Below are 21,132 nucleotides of genomic sequence, written 5' to 3'. Positions count from 1 at the left end.
TTAGACAACAAGGGTGTATAAACTGCTCAAAACGAAACTCAACCAGTATTACGCACATATAATGCATTTTACTTTCACTTTCATTTATTCCGTCAGTGTTGAATTGCGCATGTGTCTAAATTTTAGCCACATTCCAGCCCACTGTCTCCCACAATCCAAAGACATGTAAGTGAGGTGAACTGGAGACAAATTTTTTTCCAAAATTGTCCAAGACTGTGTTTGATATAACCTTTTGTGAAAATCCGTTAAAATCCTAAAAAACAAATTACCCAGTGGCGTAGGTAGGTGAGGATTCAGAGGCATACGCTCCTATTATAAAATTGCAGCCTATCTTGAAGTTCGTCTTGATATTGTGTGATGTAAATAAAAGCTGCAGAGTAAGTTTATTAAAATCAGGTCTCAGGTTCAGACATGAAGGTATAAATAATAAAGTCTGACACCCAAATGGTAAAAATGAAACCAGCAATATTAATTCATGTGCTTGCTTGTTTTTGTATTTAATTACCACTAGACCTGTTAGCATGAACAAAAAAAAATAAAATAATAAAAACTGGAAAGACTGATAAACAATATTTTTTTGAACCACTGTTAATGATTTACTTAGGTTCTGTGTCATTGTAGTGCTGTATAATCTAGTTTCTAAGCTTCAAATAGAAAACTTCTATGCTAATTTAATCCAGTGAAAGTCACTGATAAAATGTAAAATGCACAATGATTGCAAGTTGCCTGTTTGTCCACACTTTAATAAATAAAAGAAGTCTAGTGTTCAGCTGTGCAATGCAATGGCGTATTAGGGCCACTTTAAAGAGAAATATTTTTTAAGTTTCGATTTTGAGAATAAAGTCGTATAAGTTTCGATTTTGAGAATAAATTCGAAATGATTTTAAGAATAAAGTCGAAATGATTTTAAGATTAAAGTCGAAATGATTTTAAGATTAAAGTCAAAATGATTTCGAGAATAAAGTGGAAATGATTTTAAGAATAAAGTCGAAATGATTTTAAGATTAAAGTCGAAATGATTTTAAGATTAAAGTGGAAATGATTTCGAGATTAAAGTGGAAATGATTTCAAGATTAAAGTGGAAATATTGCTGCTTACGTGGCGCAGCAGTAAAAACACACGCTGGAAACAGAGCTAGGATCTCGAATACATCGTATTAAAATTCCTCCAGATTCCTCGAATTGTTTAATGATATGCACTGCAGAGGGAGAAATATGCAAATCCCGTTCAATCTTTTTTTGAGATTAATTTTTTTAATCATTTCAATAATTCTCTCATGCATTTGTTGACAAGCTAGAGATTCTTTGCCCATCTTTTCTTCTCAAAGATTCAGCCCTTTCTGTATACTGCTTTTGTACCAAATCATCACTTGTTTGACATGACATCATTATTTAGTTTACAGCCTTGCACTAGAGAGACTTATTTATCCAGGTGAAACATTTTTCAATAGAAAGTATAGTAGATAGTGAAATACCTAAAGTATCTTTCATTAAGAAATGTTCTCAATGACAATTCTCTCATGAAGTTTAGCACAAAGTGGTAAGCCATGAAACATCTTTGCAAAGTCTGAGTCTTTGGTGGGACCTACTTTTGTACCCAATTACGATACCTTCAACTGTTACAAATTTTCTTGTTCATTATAAAATGTTTTCATTACTTCATCGTACCACTAATTTGAACACCTTAAGTTTTTTTAATTTTTTTTATTTTTGACCCCAGAATGAGATTTAAGCCCAAATTAGACAAAACAGTTAGGGTGTGTTTTGCCTTTAAAAAAGATGACTATGCAAGAAAGACCCCAACCCCCACAGTTAATTATGATGGTGGATCTGTTTGGGGCTGTTTTCTTCAAAGGACCCAAAACCCCAAAGACTGATAGTATCTGGGATCTCATGAACTATAGAGTTTAAATTGAAATCGTTTTGTTTTGTCAATAAGCTAATACTGAACTGTGCTTGGATGTTACTACATCAGAATGACTCAAACGGTACAACCAAACCAACACTAAAATTGGTAATGTCTACAAAATTAAGCTTTTGCCATGACCATCATAGACCGCTGAATTAAACCCCTTTAAAAATCTGTAAGCTTCAGAGGATATTCCACAACAGAGGACTCAAAAAGTCTGAAACTTTTTCTGAATGTATTGGGTTTTGTTTTATAACCTGAAGGGTAATTTGAACTTATCCCCCTACAGTACAACTCTGAAACTTTACCTGCAAAGTTTACTATATAAAATGTTTTGTACAGAATAATGATATTATCAAACAAATAGACACATATTTTATTATAGCCCATGAATTATACTGTACATTAATTACAGTTAAAAATTAACATAAATTATACATTAATAACAAACACTTCAGCTCAGTTTTCGTCCAGTGCAGTATTCAGGAAAACGCCCTGTAATATGGTCCAAACAAGGCATTCCACATCTGTTGGAGTAGTCCATGCAACCGAAGAATCCATGAAAAAGCTGACGGTGAAGCTGTGAGGTAAGAACTTGTTTTAGTATGTGCATTTTAAACACAAATTTTAAACATTTTAAACACATTTAGTCAAACACTAAACTCTGCTCATCGATATTTAGCAGAATGCATTCACATGCAGAACATATTAAAAAAGTCCAATCGTCCACCTTAGTATGGCTTTACATATTTAATTTGTAGGACAAAAAATACAAGATCTAGACAATCTAGATATTTAATAATCTGTAGCACACATTGTGAAATAAGTCAAGATATTTGAACATGTATCTAACTCTTTCATTTACCCCTAGACCAGTACTTTGAAGTGAGGAAGGATTGTACGTTAGTACCTTGCACTGGTCTTATTACTGGTTTGTTCTTTTACCTGTTTTAAAGTTTTTCCCCCCCGTTTTGATCTCTGGACCCGTTTTCAGTTTCTCAACAATTACGTTGATGAATCTTACCTGTGCCTGCTTGCTGTCCATGTATTTGTTCGCACACACCAGTGTGAGTACTAAGGGGTTAATGGATATTGATTTGCCTGTTTTACGGCCATTGTTGTTTGCCTTGTTTTCTAACATCTGTTAGCTGTTCAAACTACCTGTGTCTGTTATTCTATCAATGAATATTTCGGATTGTATTTTGGATTGTTAATAAATCCTCAATTATATCTAACTGAACAGGTCTCTGAGTCATTGTTTCAATGTATACATTTTCTTCATTTTAAATCACTCTAAATCAAATGTAGACCACTAAAGAAAAAAACCAAAAACAAGTTTTATATTCAGTTTTGAAATAACCGGAGCACTTAACACCTTTTTACTGACTCTGTGCCAGTGCCCGTACTGCAACCTGTCTGTATGTAAAAACCTGCAAACCTTTTAGAATCCAACTTGCAAACCTCACCTATTACCAGCTAAGTGCTAATTGTGGAACCTTTCAGAACAGCATATAAATTTTTTCTTATTTTGCCTCTGTCCCAGCTTTTTTGAGTGAATTGCGGGCATCACATTTTATTTGAATACATTTAGGTTTGTTGGTGAAAACACTGAAAATGTTTATCATATATCAGTTAAAAAACATTCAAGCGATTTTGTTTTTTTGCATTTTTAGTGGCCCAACGTTTCTGGAAATGGGGATTGTAAATGAAAATATGCTATAGGTTAAATGTACCTCCCTTTTTGGAATGTGTTGCAGGCCTGAAATGCAGGAATGGATGTACAGTGGGGCCAAAAAGTATTTAGTCAGCCACTGATTGTGCAAGTTCTCCTACTTAGAAAGATGAGAGAGGTCTGTAATTTTCATCATAGGTACACTTCAACTATGAGAGACAAAATGAGAAAATAAATCCAGGAAATCACATTGTAGGATTTTTAAAGAATTTATTTGTAAATTATGGTGGAAAATAAGTATTTGGTCACCCACAAACAAGCAAGATTTCTGGCTCTCACAGACCTGTAACTTCTTCTTTAAGAAGCTCTTCTGTCCTCCACTCGTTACCTGTATTAATGGCACCTGTTTGACCTCGTTATCTGTATAAAAGACACCTGTCCACAGCCTTAAACAGTCAGACTCCAAACTCAACCATGGCCAAGACCAAAGAGCTGTCGAAGGACACCAGGAAGAAAATTGTAGACCTGCACCAGGCTGGGAAGAGTGAATCTACAATAGGCAAGCAGGTTGGTGTGAATAAATCAACTGTGGGAGCAATTGTAAGAAAATGGAAGACATACAAGACCATTGATAATCTCCATCGATCTGGGGCACCACGCAAGATCTCATCCCGTGGGGTCAAAATGATCATGAGAACGGTGAGCAAAAATCCCAGAACTACATGGAGGGACCTGATGAATGACCTGCAGAGAGCTGGGACCAAAGTAACAAAGGCTACCATCAGTAACACACTACGCCGAGAGGGACTTAAATCCTGCAGTGCCAGGCGTGTCCCTCTGCTTAAGCCAGTACATGTCCAGGCCCATCTGAAGTTTGCCAGAGAGCATATGGATGATCCAGAAGAGGATTGGGAGAATATCATGTGGTCAGATGAAACCAAAATGGAACTTTTTGGTAAAAACTCAACTCGTCGTGTTTGGAGGAAGAAGAAGAACCCAAGAACACCATACCTACTGTGAAGCATGGGGGTGGAAACATCATGCTTTGGGGCTGTTTTTCTGCAAAGGGGACAGGACGACTGATCCGTGTTAAGGGAAGAATGAACAAGGCCATGTATCGTGAGATTTTAAGCCAAAACCTCCTTCCATCAGTGAGAGCATTGAAGATGGAACGTGGCTGGGTCTTCCAGCATGACAATGATCCCAAACACACCGCTCGGGCAACAAAGGAGTGGCTCCGTAAAAAGCATTTCAAGGTCCTGGAGTGGCCTAGCCAGTCTCCAGACCTCAACCCCATAGAAAATTTGTGGAGTTGAAAGTCCGTGTTGCCCAGCGACAACCCCAAAACATCACTGCTCTAGAGGAGATCTGCATGGAGGAATGGGCCAAAATACCAGCTACAGTGTGTGCAAACCTGGTGAAGACTTACAGGAAACGTTTGACCTCTGTCATTGCCAACAAAGGTTATGTTACAAAGTATTGAGTTGAACTTTTGTTATTGACCAAATACTTATTTTCCACCATAATTTACAACTAAATTCTTTAAAAATCCTACAATGTGATTTCCTGGATTTTTTTTCTCATTTTGTCTCTCATGGTTGAAGTGTAGCTATGATGAAAATTACAGACCTCTCTCATCTTTCTAAGTAGGAGAACCTGCACAATCAGTGGCTGACTAAATACTTTTTGGCCCCACTGTATATTAACAAATGAAATAAAGCTGACCGGACAAAACATGAAATAAATTGGGTTCATACTGTTGGGTTCATAAATTGGGTTCAACTTTTTTCTGATTTGGGATTGTACATTTGTTAGCAATAGCAGGAGCGTGTAGCTCCTAATACACAAACACTACTCATAAAGTTCATTAAACGGCTTAAAGACGGAATTAATCCCTATTGATACTGCATCTTGTTTCTAGACCAGGAGTACTTTGGTAATGGAAAACAATATTTTGCTGGCTAAGAATGGTTCTTTTGTAGTCGAGTAACAGGGAACAGTTCCATCTATGCCATAGATACAGGGTAATATAGAAAACTCTCCAACAGTAAACATTTTCTACATTTACTTATTTTGAAAAGGGGTATATGACAAAGCCATTGTTGCTGACATCAATACTAACCTTCATTTATCACTAAACTGGTCACTTTAACACAATAACTATAATATTTGTAGATTAATAACTAGATTATTATGTTTTACTATGTCTAAGAATTAAATAAAAGCTTAATAAATACATTTCTAATGTTTTAGCCTTATTAAAACAAAACTATACTAAAAATGCACCGTTATCCTACAAACCATTAACAGGAGGAGGCGGCCAGAGTACTTGAAACTATCAGCATGGATTTGTCCCATAGTATGTCAAATTTGTGTTGTACCCACAGTGTCATTCATTAGCACTGGCTATCTAAGGGTATGAAAAAATATAGGCCGCTCAGGTGGCGCAGCGGTAAAAAGTAGCACACCAGAGTTGGGGTTTCGAATACATCGTATCGACTCTCAGCTGTGCCTTTCTGACTGGGCTGGGCAGCTGCATGAACAACGATTGGCTGTTGTTCATAGTGGTATAAAAGTCGGATCATAGGTCCACATAACGTATGTCAGCTGAGAGGCATCCTCAGTCAGCGGTGAAGGGTCGAATTAGTATAGAGGACACAATCAGGGTAATTGGACACAACTAGATTAGGGGAGAAAATTTAATCGAAAATTAAAAAAAATATATATGTATATACAGTGGGGGAAATAAGTATTTGATCCCCTGCTGATTTTGTAAGTTTACCCCCTTACAAAGACTTGAACAGTCTATAATTTTTATGGAAGGTTTATTTTAACAGAGAGAGACAGAATATCAACAAAAAATCCAGAAAAAAAACATTAAATAAAAGTTATAAATTATTTTGTATTTAATTAAGGGAAATAAGTATTTGATCTCCTACCAACCAGCAAGAATTCTGACCCCCACAGACCGGTTATGTGCCCATGAGGCACACAAATTAGTCTTGTCCCTGTATAAAAAAAACTCCTGTCACAGAATCAGTTTCTTCCGTTCAAATCTCTCGACCACCACGGGCAAGACCAAAGAGCTATCAAAGGACGTCAGGGACAAGATTGTAGACCTGCACGAGGCTGGAATGGGCTACAAGACCATCAGCAAGAAGATGGGTGAGAAAGAGACCACTGTTGGTGCGATCATTCGAAAATGGAAGAAATACAAGATCACAGTCAATCACCCTCACTCTGGAGCTCCATGCAAGATCTCACCTGGTGGGGTAAGAATGATTCTGAGAAAGGTGAGGTCAGCCCAGAATTACACGGGAGGAGCTTGTCAATGATCTCAAGGGAGCTGGGAGCACAGTCACCAAGAAAACCATTAGTAACACACTTCGCCGTAATGGATTGAGATCCTGCAGTGCCCGCAAAGTCCCTCTGCTCAAGAAGGCTCATGTACAGGCCCGTCTGAAGTTTGCCAATGAACACCTGAATGATTCAGAGAAAGCTTGGGAGAATGTGATATGGTCAGATGAGACCAAAATTGAGCTCTTTGGCATCAACTCCACTTGCCGTGTTTGGAGGCAAAGAAATGCCCGGTGGGGATGGTGTTCCTGGGGTCATATCCAGCATTTCTCTGCTCCCAGCTCCCTTGAGATCATTGACAAGCTCCTCCCGTGTAATTCTGGACTGATCTCACCTTTCTCAGAATCATTCTTACCCCACCAGGTGAGATCTTGCATGGAGCTCCGGAGTTAGGGTGATTGACTGTGATCTTGTATTTCTTCCATTTTCGAATTATCGCACCAACAGTGGTCTCTTTCTCACCAAGCTTCTTGCTGATGGTCTTGTAGCCCATTCCAGCCTTGTGCAGGTCTACAATCTTGTCCCTGACGTCCTTTGATAGCTCTTTGGTCTTGCCCATGGTGGTCGAGAGATTTGAATGGAAAAAACTGATTCTGTGACAGGAGTCTTTTATACAGGGACAGAACTAATTTGTGTGCCTCATGGGCACATAACCGGTCTGTGGGGGTCAGAATTCTTGCTGGTTGGTAGGGGATCAAATACTTATTTCCCTTAATTAAATAAAAATTAATTTATAACTTTTATTTAATGTTTTTTTTCTGGATTTTTTGTTGATATTCTGCAGGGGATCAAATACTTATTTCCCCCACTGTGTATATATATATGTATATATATATATATATATATATATATTAGGGCTGTCGAAGTTAACGCGATAATAACGCATTAACGCAATCTCAATTTAACGCGATTAAAAACAATAGTGCCGTTAACGCAAATTCTAGTTCATGTTGAGACTTGACTGGTAGAACCAACGTTTTAATGTCGGACTTGCCACCGTTGTTCATTTGCGGTTTGTTAAAATAATATAACTGAGCGTCGTAGGGATGCACTTGCATAATAAAGAAATAAATACACGGTATATTCACAAGTTATCGGGAGCAAAACACTTTATTAACTTAATCTGTTACGGCACTGAATACCGGAGTCAAGCACGCTAGTCCATGAACTATGGAAGCCCCAAAAGGGTCAAAACACACTCACTTCGTGTAGAAACGTCCACTTTTCACATTTCACTTAAAAAACCTTGTTTTCTATAACATTTACACAGATTTTATTTAATGCGATTAATCACGATTAACTATATGAAATTCTGCGATTAATCGCGATTAAAATTTTTAATCGTTTGACAGCCCTAATATATATATATATATATATATATACACAGTATATATATATATATACACAGTGTATCACAGAAGTGAGTACACCCCTCACATTTCTGCAAATATTTCATTATATCTTTTCATGGGACAACACTATAGACATGAAACTTGGATATAACTTAGAGTAGTCAGTGTACAGCTTGTATAGCAGTGTAGATTTACTGTCTTCTGAAAATAACTCAACACACAGCCATTAATGTCTAAATAGCTGGCAACATAAGTGAGTACACCCCACAGTGAACATGTCCAAATTGTGCCCAAATGTGTCGTTGTCCCTCCCTGGTGTCATGTGTCAAGGTCCCAGGTGTAAATGGGGAGCAGGGCTGTTAAATTTGGTGTTTTGGGTACAATTCTCTCATACTGGCCACTGGATATTCAACATGGCACCTCATGGCAAAGAACTCTCTGAGGATGTGAGAAATAGAATTGTTGCTCTCCACAAAGATGGCCTGGGCTATAAGAAGATTGCTAACACCCTGAAACTGAGCTACAGCATGGTGGCCAAGGTCATACAGCGGTTTTCCAGGACAGGTTCCACTCAGAACAGGCTTCGCCATGGTCGACCAAAGAAGTTGAGTCCACGTGTTCGGCGTCATATCCAGAGGTTGGCTTTAAAAAATAGACACGAGTGCTGCCAGCATTGCTGCAGAGGTTGAAGACGTGGGAGGTCAGCCTGTCAGTGCTCAGACCATACACCGCACACTGCATCAACTCAGTCTGCATGGTCGTCATCCCAGAAGGAAGCTGACGCACAAGAAAGCCAGCAAACAGTTTGCTGAAGACAAGCAGTCCAAGAACATGGATTACTGGAATGCCCTGTGGTCTGACGAGACCAAGATAAACTTGTTTGGCTCAGATGGTGTCCAGCATGTGTGGCGGCGCCCTGGTGAGAAGTACCAAGACAACTGTATCTTGCCTACAGTCAAGCATGGTGGTGGTAGCATCATGGTCTTGGGCTGCATGAGTGTTGCTGGCACTGGGGAGCTGCAGTTCATTGAGGGAAACATGAATTCCAACATGTACTGTGACATTCTGAAACAGAGCATGATCCTCTCCCTTCGAAAACTGGGCCTCATGGCAGTTTTCCAACAGGATAACGACCCCAAACACAACCTCCAAGATGACAACTGCCTTGCTGAGGAAGCTGAAGGTAAAGGTGATTGACTAAAACCAATTGAGCACCTGTGGCGCATCCTCAAGTGGAAGGTGGAGGAGTTCAAGGTGTCTAACATCCACCAGCTCCGTGATGTCATCATGGAGGAGTGGAAGAGGATTCCAGTAGCAACCTGTGCAGCTCTGGTGAATTCCATGCCCAGGAGGGTTAAGGCAGTGCTGGATAATAATGGTGGTCACACAAAATATTGACACTTTGGGCACAATTTGGACATGTTCACTGTGGGGTGTACTCACTTATGTTGCCAGCTATTTAGACATTAATGGCTGTGTGTTGAGTTATTTTCAGAAGACAGTAAATCTACACTGCTATACAAGTTGTACACTGACTACTCTAAGTTATATCCAAGTTTTATTTCTATAGTGTTGTCCCATGAAAAGATATAATAAAATATTTGCAGAAATGTGACAGGTGTACTCACTTTTGTGATACACTGTATATATACTTAAATATACTTGAAAAGATATACTTAAATATCTGCAGAAATGTGAGGGGTGTACTCACTTTTGTGATACACTGTATATATATATATATATACAGTGTATCACAAAAGTGAGTACACCCCTCACATTTCTGCAGATATTTAAGTATATCTTTTCATGGGACAACACTGACAAAATGACACTTTGACACAATGAAAAGTAGTCTGTGTGCAGCTTATATAACAGTGTAAATTTATTATTCCCTTAAAATAACTCAATATACAGCCATTCATGTCTAAACCACCGGCAACAAAAGTGAGTACACCCCTTAGTGAAAGTTCCTGAAGTGTCAATATTTTGTGTGGCCACCATTATTTCCCAGAACTGCCTTAACTCTCCTGGGCATGGAGTTTACCAGAGCTTCACAGGTTGCCACTGGAATGCTTTTCCACTCCTCCATGACGACATCACGGAGCTGGCGGATATTCGAGACTTTGCGCTCCTCCACCTTCCGCTTGAGGATGCCCCAAAGATGTTCTATTGGGTTTAGGTCTGGAGACATGCTTGGCCAGTCCATCACCTTTACCCTCAGCCTCTTCAATAAAGCAGTGGTCGTCTTAGAGGTGTGTTTGGGGTCATTATCATGCTGGAACACTGCCCTGCGACCCAGTTTCCGGAGGGAGGGGATCATGCTCTGCTTCAGTATTTCACAGTACATATTGGAGTTCATGTGTCCCTCAATGAAATGTAACTCCCCAACACCTGCTGCACTCATGCAGCCCCAGACCATGGCATTCCCACCACCATGCTTGACTGTAGGCATGACACACTTATCTTTGTACTCCTCACCTGATTGCCGCCACACATGCTTGAGACCATCTGAACCAAACAAATTAATATTGGTCTCATCAGACCATAGGACATGGTTCCAGTAATCCATGTCCTTTGTTGACATGTCTTCAGCAAACTGTTTGCGGGCTTTCTTGTGTAGAGACTTCAGAAGAGGCTTCCTTCTGGGGTGACAGCCATGCAGACCAATTTCATGTAGTGTGCGGCGTATGGTCTGAGCACTGACAGGCTGACTCCCCACCTTTTCAATCTCTGCAGCAATGCTGACAGCACTCCTGCGCCTATCTTTCAAAGACAGCAGTTGGATGTGACGCTGAGCACGTGCACTCAGCTTCTTTGGACGACCAACGCGAGGTCTGTTCTGAGTGGACCCTGCTCTTTTAAAACGCTGGATGATCTTGGCCACTGTGCTGCAGCTCAGTTTCAGGGTGTTGGCAATCTTCTTGTAGCCTTGGCCATCTTCATGTAGCGCAACAATTCGTCTTTTAAGATCCTCAGAGAGTTCTTTGCCGTGAGGTGCCATGTTGGAACTTTCAGTGACCAGTACGAGAGAGTGTGAGAGCTGTACTACTAAATTGAACACACCTGCTCCCTATGCACACCTGAGACCTAGTAACACTAACGAGTCACATGACATTTTGGAGGGAAAATGACAAGCAGTGCTCAATTTGGACATTTAGGGGTGTAGTCTCTTAGGGGTGTACTCACTTTTGTTGCCGGTGGTTTAGACATTAATGGCTGTATATTGAGTTATTTTGAGGTAACAATAAATTTACACTGTTATATAAGCTGCACACAGACTACTTTTCATTGTGTCAAAGTGTCATTTTGTCAGTGTTGTCCCATGAAAAGATATACTTAAATATCTGCAGAAATGTGAGGGGTGTACTCACTTTTGTGATACACTGTATATATATATATATATATATATATATATATATATATATACATATATATATATATATATATATATATATACATATATATATATATATATATATATATATATATATATATATATATATATATATATATATATATATATATATATATATATACACACAGTGTATCACAAAAGTGAGTACACCCCTCACATTTCTACAGATATTTAAGTATATCTTTTCATGGGACAACACTGACAAAATGACACTTTGACACAATGAAAAGTAGTCTGTGTGCAGCTTATATAACAGTGTAAATTTATTCTTCCCTCAAAATAACTCAATATACAGCCATTAATGTCTAAACCACCGGCAGCAAAAGTGAGTACACCCCTAAGAGACTACACCCCTAAATGTCCAAATTGAGCACTGCTTGTAATTTTCCCTCCAAAATGTCATGTGTCTCGTTAGTGTTACTAGGTCTCAGGTGTGCATAGGGAGCAGGTGTGTTCAATTTAGTAGTACAGCTCTCACACTCTCTCATACTGGTCACTGAAAGTTCCAACATGGCACCTCACGGCAAAGAACTCTCTGAGGATCTTAAAAGACGAATTGTTGCGCTACATGAAGATGGCCAAGGCTACAAGAAGATTGCCAACACCCTGAAACTGAGCTGCAGCACAGTGGCCAAGATCATCCAGCGTTTTAAAAGAGCAGGGTCCACTCAGAACAGACCTCGCGTTGGTCGTCCAAAGAAGCTGAGTGCACGTGCTCAGCGTCACATCCAACTGCTGTCTTTGAAAGATAGGCGCAGGAGTGCTGTCAGCATTGCTGCAGAGATTGAAAAGGTGGGGGGTCAGCCTGTCAGGGCTCAGACCATACGCCGCACACTACATCAAATTGGTCTGCATGGCTGTCACCCCAGAAGGAAGCCTCTTCTGAAGTCTCTACTAGGGCTGTCGCGGTGAGAGAATTTCCCATTGCGATATTCAACCTGTCTCAATATCGCGGTATGCGGTGATATCGCCATTTTTTTTTTTTTTTGAAAATTACTTAATTGATCTAGATTTTAGAGCTATATAAACAAGCTTTATTGTTAGGCTATGATTCGGTATATTATTGCTTTATAATGACAAAGATGAGACAGCTTTAAGACCAATGAAATGCGTGTTTAATGTTAAATACAAAACAGAGCAGGGATGTGCGTCTTTTCTCTATTAAAAAAAAGGTTTAAATTAAGCTTCTAGCCAAGGCTAGATAAACACTGTGAAACGAAAAAAAAAAGTGTTTAGGCTAAATATTTTAAATGCACATCTATTCAAAATATGGTAAAAAAAAAAAAGAATAAAGTCTGTAAAAGTTTAAACCTGCGTTATCATGCGCGCTAGACGAACCAACATGTTCACCTGATGTGGTTTAGAGAGGATCTGAGTGGGGTAGCGATGTTCCCCTCGGCACTAAAACTCTCTCTGATGGTGTGTGTGTGCTCGTTACACTAATATACGTGTACTGTACTTACATGCGACTTTACACAGCAGAGGAGATCTAGCCCGGTTATCGCGCCACTATTAACTATCTATTTAGTAGGTATAATTAACATAACAATATATACTACATTTTAAGTTATTATTCGTTTCAATACATTTTTATTCAACGAAAAAATACATTTAAACCATTCCATCAAGCGAGCAAGAGAATATTTGCAGGCTGCAATGCCATATTAACCGTCATTAAGTGCTTTAGTACACCAAGGCTGTTTGAATATAGTCTAAATTACAAGTATTTATTGAGTGTGAACTCAATTTGATCATTAATAAACTTGCCTATAATTCATGTTGCAATTGTTTAAATTTTAAAACACAAAGCCTGACACTCAGCAGCAACGGATAGGAACAGTTGTTGGGAAAATGACGCTCATAGCTAATTTTCATTATGAATTTATTAAACATTTATTACGCCCGAATGTAAGAGTATAAAACAAGATGGACCCTGCACCAAAAAAAATAAATAAATAAATAAAAAGAGAAGGAAGAAAGAAAAAACGTGAATATCGCGGTGATGCGGTTGTTTGGCATGCCCTGCGGTTGGCTGGTCTATACCGCGGTATTTCAAAATTGCGATTAGCGCGACAGCCCTAGTCTCTACACAAGAAAGCCCACAAACAATTTGCTGAAGACATGTCAACAAAGGACATGGATTACTGGAACCATGTCCTATGGTCTGATGAGACCAAGATTAATTTGTTTGGTTCAGATGGTCTCAAGCATGTGTGGCGGCAATCAGGTGAGGAGTACAAAGATAAGTGTGTCATGCCTACAGTCAAGCATGGTGGTGGGAATGCCATGGTCTGGGGCTGCATGAGTGCAGCAGGTGTTGGGGAGTTACATTTCATTGAGGGACACATGAACTCCAATATGTACTGTGAAATACTGAAGCAGAGCATGATCCCCTCCCTCCGGAAACTGGGTCGCAGGGCAGTGTTCCAGCATGATAATGACCCCAAACACACCTCTAAGACGACCACTGCTTTATTTGAAGAGGCTGAGGGTAAAGGTGATGGACTGGCCAAGCATGTCTCCAGACCTAAACCCAATAGAACATCTTTGGGGCATCCTCAAGCGGAAGGTGGAGGAGCGCAAAGTCTCGAATATCCGCCAGCTCCGTGATGTCGTCATGGAGGAGTGGAAAAGCATTCCAGTGGCAACCTGTGAAGCTCTGGTAAACTCCATGCCCAGGAGAGTTAAGGCAGTTCTGGGAAATAATGGTGGCCACACAAAATATTGACACTTCAGGAACTTTCACTAAGGGGTGTACTCACTTTTGTTGCCGGTGGTTTAGACATGAATGGCTGTATATTGAGTTATTTTGAGGGAAGAATAAACTTACACTGTTATATAAGCTGCACACAGACTACTTTTCATTGTGTCAAAGTGTCATTTTGTCAGTGTTGTCCCATGAAAAGATATACTTAAATATCTGCAGAAATGTGAGGAGTGTACTCACTTTTGTGATACACTGTATATATATATATATATATATACACACAGTGGGGGAAATAAGTATTTGATCCCCTGCAGATTATGCAGATAAAATGTGTAAAATGCATTAATTATACTTTATAAAGTCATTATTTATAGCATGTCTCTGTGTTTTGGGGTGTAGAACTCTTTCACTCTCTGTAACTGCAGCCAGAACACACCCTCCCCCACACGCGCACACACTAAATAGAAACATTGTAACCTGAGAGCGCAGCCAGTGTGAACTGTTTACGACCTGAGTCGTTTGAATTGAATCAGAGAGCATTGCCAAGCATAAGAGGGAAGAATGACTCTTTTACTGACTCAGTTGTTCAAATTCAAACGTGCGTAATCCTGGAGCGCATGTTTCTATGACGACGGCTGGTGAAGTACAGCTGTTTAGACAAATCCGACAGGCTAAAATTCAAAATGATGGGTGGGATACAAGCTGGTCCTCCAATCAAAAGCAAAATATGCTAATATTTTTGCATTTCTCCAATGAAAATCATTTATTCTATGGCCTGATGAATAACTGTCTCTACATTGGCTGTAAAGGTATTACGTAACATAACAGCCAAACACTGAGCAGTATCAGTTAGAGGGCGGGTTTTTGAGTACTGTGAGTGCTTTTTCATAACAATACGCGCTGATATTCACGTGTTATTGACTTTATAAGTTATAAAATATGTTTGCCACAATCCAAGATGGCCACCGTGTATGTAAACATTTACAAAAAAGTGGATTTTATCTCGAATGGAAAGACTAATGAATATAAATTTGGTCTCAGATTGAAGATAAGAGAACAAGGTATGCGCTGATTTAGCTCTCATGCTTTTGTTTGATATAACTTTGTCGCGGTGTTGTTGTTTACCGAGTGCTTTGATGCATTGCATGCTATGCATTGATGGCAGAGCTTTATCAGATATGAAACTTTTCTGGGATATTTTTGATGCTGATTTATTTGAAGTAAAACAAACAGCAGAAATGTGATGTGAGATTGTACTGGTTTGTGTGGTATACATTTTGTCGGTACCGCTGTATAATATTACAAAATATAAACGCTGTACTTCTGGCAGAATTTATCAGACCTACAATTCTTTTGTGTTTTTAAAAGAACTTATAAACAAAATAAGCTCAATGTTTACGTTGCTAAAAAGTAAAGATTTTAAGCTATCAAAAGGTACCTTGTTTAACAGCAATGATATGCTGACGATGTAGCAGTTTACAGATAAACACAAAATATAAAATCCTGGCCCATGGACTGGCCGGTAGACTGCCAAGGGGTTAACAGTATTAAAATCCAAAGTATAACAATATTAAAAATATCTAACCAACTGGTGTGCATAAAAAGGTCCAAATTAAAAGCAGCCCTGCCCAAATACCCTTAGTCTTAGTTGGATAAATAAGGAATGAGAAAACAGATGATGTTCCTGTTTTTAAAGAAGTAGGAACCTACTTTGCATATTATTATTTATAGCTAATAGCAGAATAATAAAGATGTCCTCTTACCTGAGTCCATACGTATGAACAGCAGGTAAAGTAGGAATAACAGAACAGCAGTTCTACGAAAAAAGCAAGACCAAACGGTGGCTTGTGCGGAACAGAGGCCCCTGCACAACAATTTAATGATAGCTCTTAACTTCCGGATGACTGATCCTGTGGGGAGAAACCACTTACAAGTAAATGTGTGTTTACACAATACAGCTTATCAGCAAAAGATCACATCTAAGCTCTAATTAAGAAGTTTCATGTACAAAACACTTAATCTTTAACCTATTATTTAACATAAAAATACACCAACTTATTATACCTTGTGCTGTATTTACTTCCTCCAACTTTCCTGGCGCAGGCTCTTGGCTTGGATTTGAAGGTGACTCTGTTTCAGCACCATAGCCATCCAGTAGTGCAAGTGCATTCTGTCTCTGTTCATCATTGAAGGCAGCCTGTCCCACTTCGTTCTCCAGCAGCACCTTGGCTTCAGTGTTTAGGCCCAGGGGCAGCAGAATATGCAGGAGGTAGAGCTCAGCCACACTGCTGTAACCTGATAGGTTAGCATTAACGGAGCAGTGCAACCAGGTTCTAACTAATTCCTGCACTGCTGCCTGCTCAGCCACTTTGGTGTAGAGAATGATGCTGTTAATACAAAGAAAAAGTAGTGAATGTTGAATGCTGTGTTTTTTTATATTTTGTAGACAGGTTCTGATAAGAGGTCATTCTTGTCTCCCTACATTAGCAGAGAAATGCTCATCTTTCATGTATATTGTGTATACAGCTGTATGGAACAGTATGTTACAAGCTGTCTGCCTCCATGCCATGCTGCACTGATGCAGTAATTCATGGTAAATGAGCCTCAACCAGGTAATGAGTGTATTAATGAACATATACACTGCCTGGCCAAAAAAAGGTCACCACCTGGATTTAACTAAGCAAATAGGTAAGAGCCTCCCATTGGATAATTACTGCATGGGTGATTATGTTTCAGCTGGCAACAAGTTATTTAACCCTAACTAATGCAGTGAGTAGCTTCTCATTTGTTAAACAACCATGTCGAAAGACACATCCTGTGGTCGTGGAAAAGATGTTAATCTGTTTCAGAAGGGTCAAATTATTAGCATGCATCAAGCAGAGAAAACATCTAAGGAGATTGCTGAAACTACTAACTACTAACTACTATCGGGTTAAGAACTGTCCAACGCATTATTAAAAAGTGGAAGCACAGTGGGGAAACATCATCTTCGAGGAAGGAATGTGGTCAGAAAAAAATCTTGAATGATCACTTAAACGTTTGGTGAAATCAAATGGTAGAAAAACTACAGTAGAACTCAGGGAGATGTTTAATAGTGAAAGTAAGAGCATTTCCACACGCACAATGTGAAGGGAACTCAAGGGATTGGGACTAAACAGCTGTGGAGCCTTGTCCACAAGAAAACCACTTGTCAGTGAGGCTAACCGGCAAAAACGACTTCAATTTGCTAGGGAGCATAAAGATTGGACTCTGAACCAATGGAAGAAGGTCATGTGGTCTGATGAAACCAGATTTACCCTGTTCCATCATGCCTAGTGCCTACCGTACAAGCCTGTGGGGGCAGTGCTATGATCTGGGGTTGCTGCAGTTGGTCAGGTCTAGGTTCAGCAACGTTATGTGCCCAAAGAATGAGGTCAGCTGACTACCTGAATATACTGAACGACCAGGTTATTCCATCAATGGATTTTTTCTTCCCTGATGGCACGGGCATATTCCAAGATGACAATGCCAGGATTCATCGGGCTCAAATTGTGAAAGAGTGGTTCAGGGAGTATGATACATCATTCAGTCCAGACCTGAACCCCACTGAGAATCTTTGGGATGTGCTGGAGAAGATTTTGCCATAATCAAAGCTAAAAGCGGTCCAACAAAATATTACAGTGTGTGACGTTTTTTTTGAGATTCTGTTTATTCTGTTATTCTGTTATGACTATAAGCCATATAGATCAACATTAAAAGTGTTTGAAATATGTCACTATAGGTGTAATGAATATAAAATATATATATATACATATGTATACATAATAAATATAAAATATTATATATAAATGTTTACTTTTTCATGACATTCTAATTTGAGATGTACCTGTATATGCAGATAATGTGAGGAAACCCATATTTTTGATTACTTAAGCTGTCAATTGTTTTGGTGATTTGTGGTTACCAACACAAATGTTAAGCATGCACAATGTATCAGGTAGACAATTTACCACATCTGCATGATCTTTGCAGGAATTTGCTCAATTTCACCATAGTGTCGTATGGCCCATGTCAAAACATCACACCACTGGTTCTGTTCGGCCAAAGCTTGAATTCCAACTATGCAAAGAGATGCTTTTATCTCTCCATGCCTAAAAGTAAGAAAACACGTATTAAAGACATTTATGACATATAATATTGTTACAGTTTAAAAGCATCAATTTTCTCAAAATAAATGCATGTATGTTACCTAAAGAGTACCCTCCATCCCTTGTAAAGATAAGTAAAAATGGTAATAGGAAACAACTTGGAACTGGTACTGTGGAAAAGTCTAACATTTGAAGTAAACTTGTTCCTAGGCAAAAAATCCTCATAAAGGATTAACTTTCATTAAATTACAATTATTTGAACTCTTTGCTAATAAAACACCACTCTACTCCTTAGTTTAGTTTATCCCACAGGTTGGACATACACCGATCAACCATAACATTTAAACCACCTCCTTGTTTCTACACTCACTGTCCACTTTATCAGCTCCACTTATCATATAGGAGCACTCTGTAGTTCTACAATTACTGACTGTAGTCCATCTGTTTCTCTGCATGCTTTGTTAGCCCCCCTTCATGCTGTTCTTCAATTGTCAGGACTCTCCCAGGACCACTACAAAGGAGGTATTATTTGGGTGGTGGATCATTCTCAGCACTGCGGTGTGTTAGTGTGTGTTGTGCTGGTATGAGTGGATAAGACACAGCAGCGCTGCTGGAGTTTTTAAACACTATACTGTCTCTGCTGGACTGAGAATAGTCCACCAACCAAAAATATATCCAGCCAACAGCTCCCCATGGGCAGCGTCCTGTAACCACTGATGAAGGTCTAGAAGATGACCAACTCAAACAGCAGCAATAGATGAGCGATCATCTCTGACTTTACATCTACAAGGTGGACCAACTAGGTAGGAGTGTCTAATAGAGTGGACAGTGAGTGGACACGATATATAAAACTCCAGCAGCGCTGCTGTGTCTGATCCACTCATACCAGCACAACACACACCAACACACCACCACCATGCCAGTGTTACTGCAGTGCTGAGAATGATCCACCACCTAAATAATACCTACTCTGTGGTGGTCCTGTGGGGGTCCTGACCACTGAAGAACAGAATGAAAGGCAGCTAACAAAGCATACAGAGAAACAGATAGACTACAGTCAGTAATTGTAGAATTACAAAGTGCTTCTATATGGTAAGTGGAGCTGATAAAATTGAGTAAGTGTAGAAACAAGGAGGTGGTTTTAATGTTATGGCTGATCGGTGTATGATAAACTATAGCCCGTAACTCGATTAGTGACTAACATTTTAGGCACTGAATAACTAAAGCTTGCAAAAAGTCCTAGATTGCTTACAAGTTAACAATTACAGGTAACAGTTTGTTTACCCACCTGATGTCCTCCTGTCCATCAGAACTGGCCAACAGTTCAAGTCCTTTCTCGCAGGTGTCAAACGCGGGGTGAAAATCATTTCTTATTAAGTGTTCAATAGCGGTGTCCAGCAGTCCAGCTCCATGTGTTAGAGAACCAAACTGTGCAGGACTGCTTAGCCGAACTGAAGCCAAACCACAGCTCTGCATGACTGCGTATTAGCGGTTTTATATTGCAAAGATAGTTTATAACATCAAACAATTCATAATTCGAAGTTTTAATAATGATAAGTTTCACATGAAGTCACTTCTAAATCCACTTCATCTCTTCTACTCACAGCATTAAGTAAACAATAACAGCTTCTGCACACTGCGTGTCTGCTGTGGTATCTGAAACTCAACCCTCCCCCTCACTGCTTCCGGTATTCTTGAATTGTGGGAAAATACCCGACAAATTAAGACACATATTTTTTACTATACCTATATTATTATAATAACAAACACCACACTATATCTCTACTACTACTAATATCTATTAATAACTGAACAGGCTGGTAAGGAAAGCCAACTCTGAGGTGGACCTCGAAAGTCTGGAGCCTTTGGGTGAGAGGAGAATAAAAGACAATCAGAAAAATAAGAGTAATCTGAAACAAACACTACCACACTACCATATACTACATACACCGATCAACCATAACATTAAAACCACCTCCTTGTTTCTAAAAAGCACTTTGTAGTTCTACAATTACTGACTGTAGTCCAGCTGTTTCTCTGTATGCTTTGTTAGCCCCCTTTCATGCTGTTCTTCAATGGTCAGGACTCTCCCAGGACCACCACAGAGTAGGTATTATTTAGGTGGTGGATCATTCTCAGCACTGCAGTGACACTGACATGGTGGTGGTGTGTTAGTGTGTGTTGTGCTGGTATGAGTGGATAAGACACAGCAGCACTGATGGAATTTTTAAACACCTCACTGTCATTGCTGGACTGAGAATAGTCCACCAACCAAAAATATATCCAGCCAACAGAGCTCCGTGGGCAGCGTCCTGTGACCACTGATGAAGGTCTAGAAGATGACCAACTCAAACAGCAGCAATAGATGAGCGATCGTCTCTGACTTTAGATCTACAAGGTGGACCAACTAGGTAGGAGTGTCTAATAGAGTGGACAGTAATTGGACACGATATTTAACACACACTAACACACCACCACCATGTCATTGTAACTGCAGTACTGAGAATGATCCACCATCTAAATAATACCTGCTATGTCGTGGTCTTGACCATTAAAGAACAGAGTAAAAGGAGGTTAAAAAGTATGTAGAGAAA

General features: G+C 39.4%; 1 protein-coding gene across 1 annotated transcript; it reads right to left on the bottom strand.

Annotated features, from left to right (window-relative positions):
* Positions 1–2,268: 2,268 nt before the first annotated feature.
* Positions 2,269–20,180, bottom strand: pex26 (peroxisomal biogenesis factor 26). The gene is made up of 5 exons (XM_062994687.1): positions 19,827–20,180; positions 18,401–18,541; positions 16,476–16,798; positions 16,175–16,321; positions 2,269–2,488 (listed from the first exon to the last, which is right to left on the bottom strand). Exons 1-5 carry the CDS (start codon positions 20,012–20,014, stop codon positions 2,391–2,393), a joined length of 897 nt encoding a protein of 298 aa, XP_062850757.1. The 5' UTR covers positions 20,015–20,180; the 3' UTR covers positions 2,269–2,390.
* Positions 20,181–21,132: the final 952 nt, after the last annotated feature.

This window comes from Trichomycterus rosablanca, chromosome 1 (assembly GCF_030014385.1).
Source record: "Trichomycterus rosablanca isolate fTriRos1 chromosome 1, fTriRos1.hap1, whole genome shotgun sequence".
In the NCBI taxonomy this organism is placed as follows: domain Eukaryota; kingdom Metazoa; phylum Chordata; class Actinopteri; order Siluriformes; family Trichomycteridae; genus Trichomycterus; species Trichomycterus rosablanca.
This window is presented reverse-complemented; position numbering and strand designations above follow the sequence as displayed.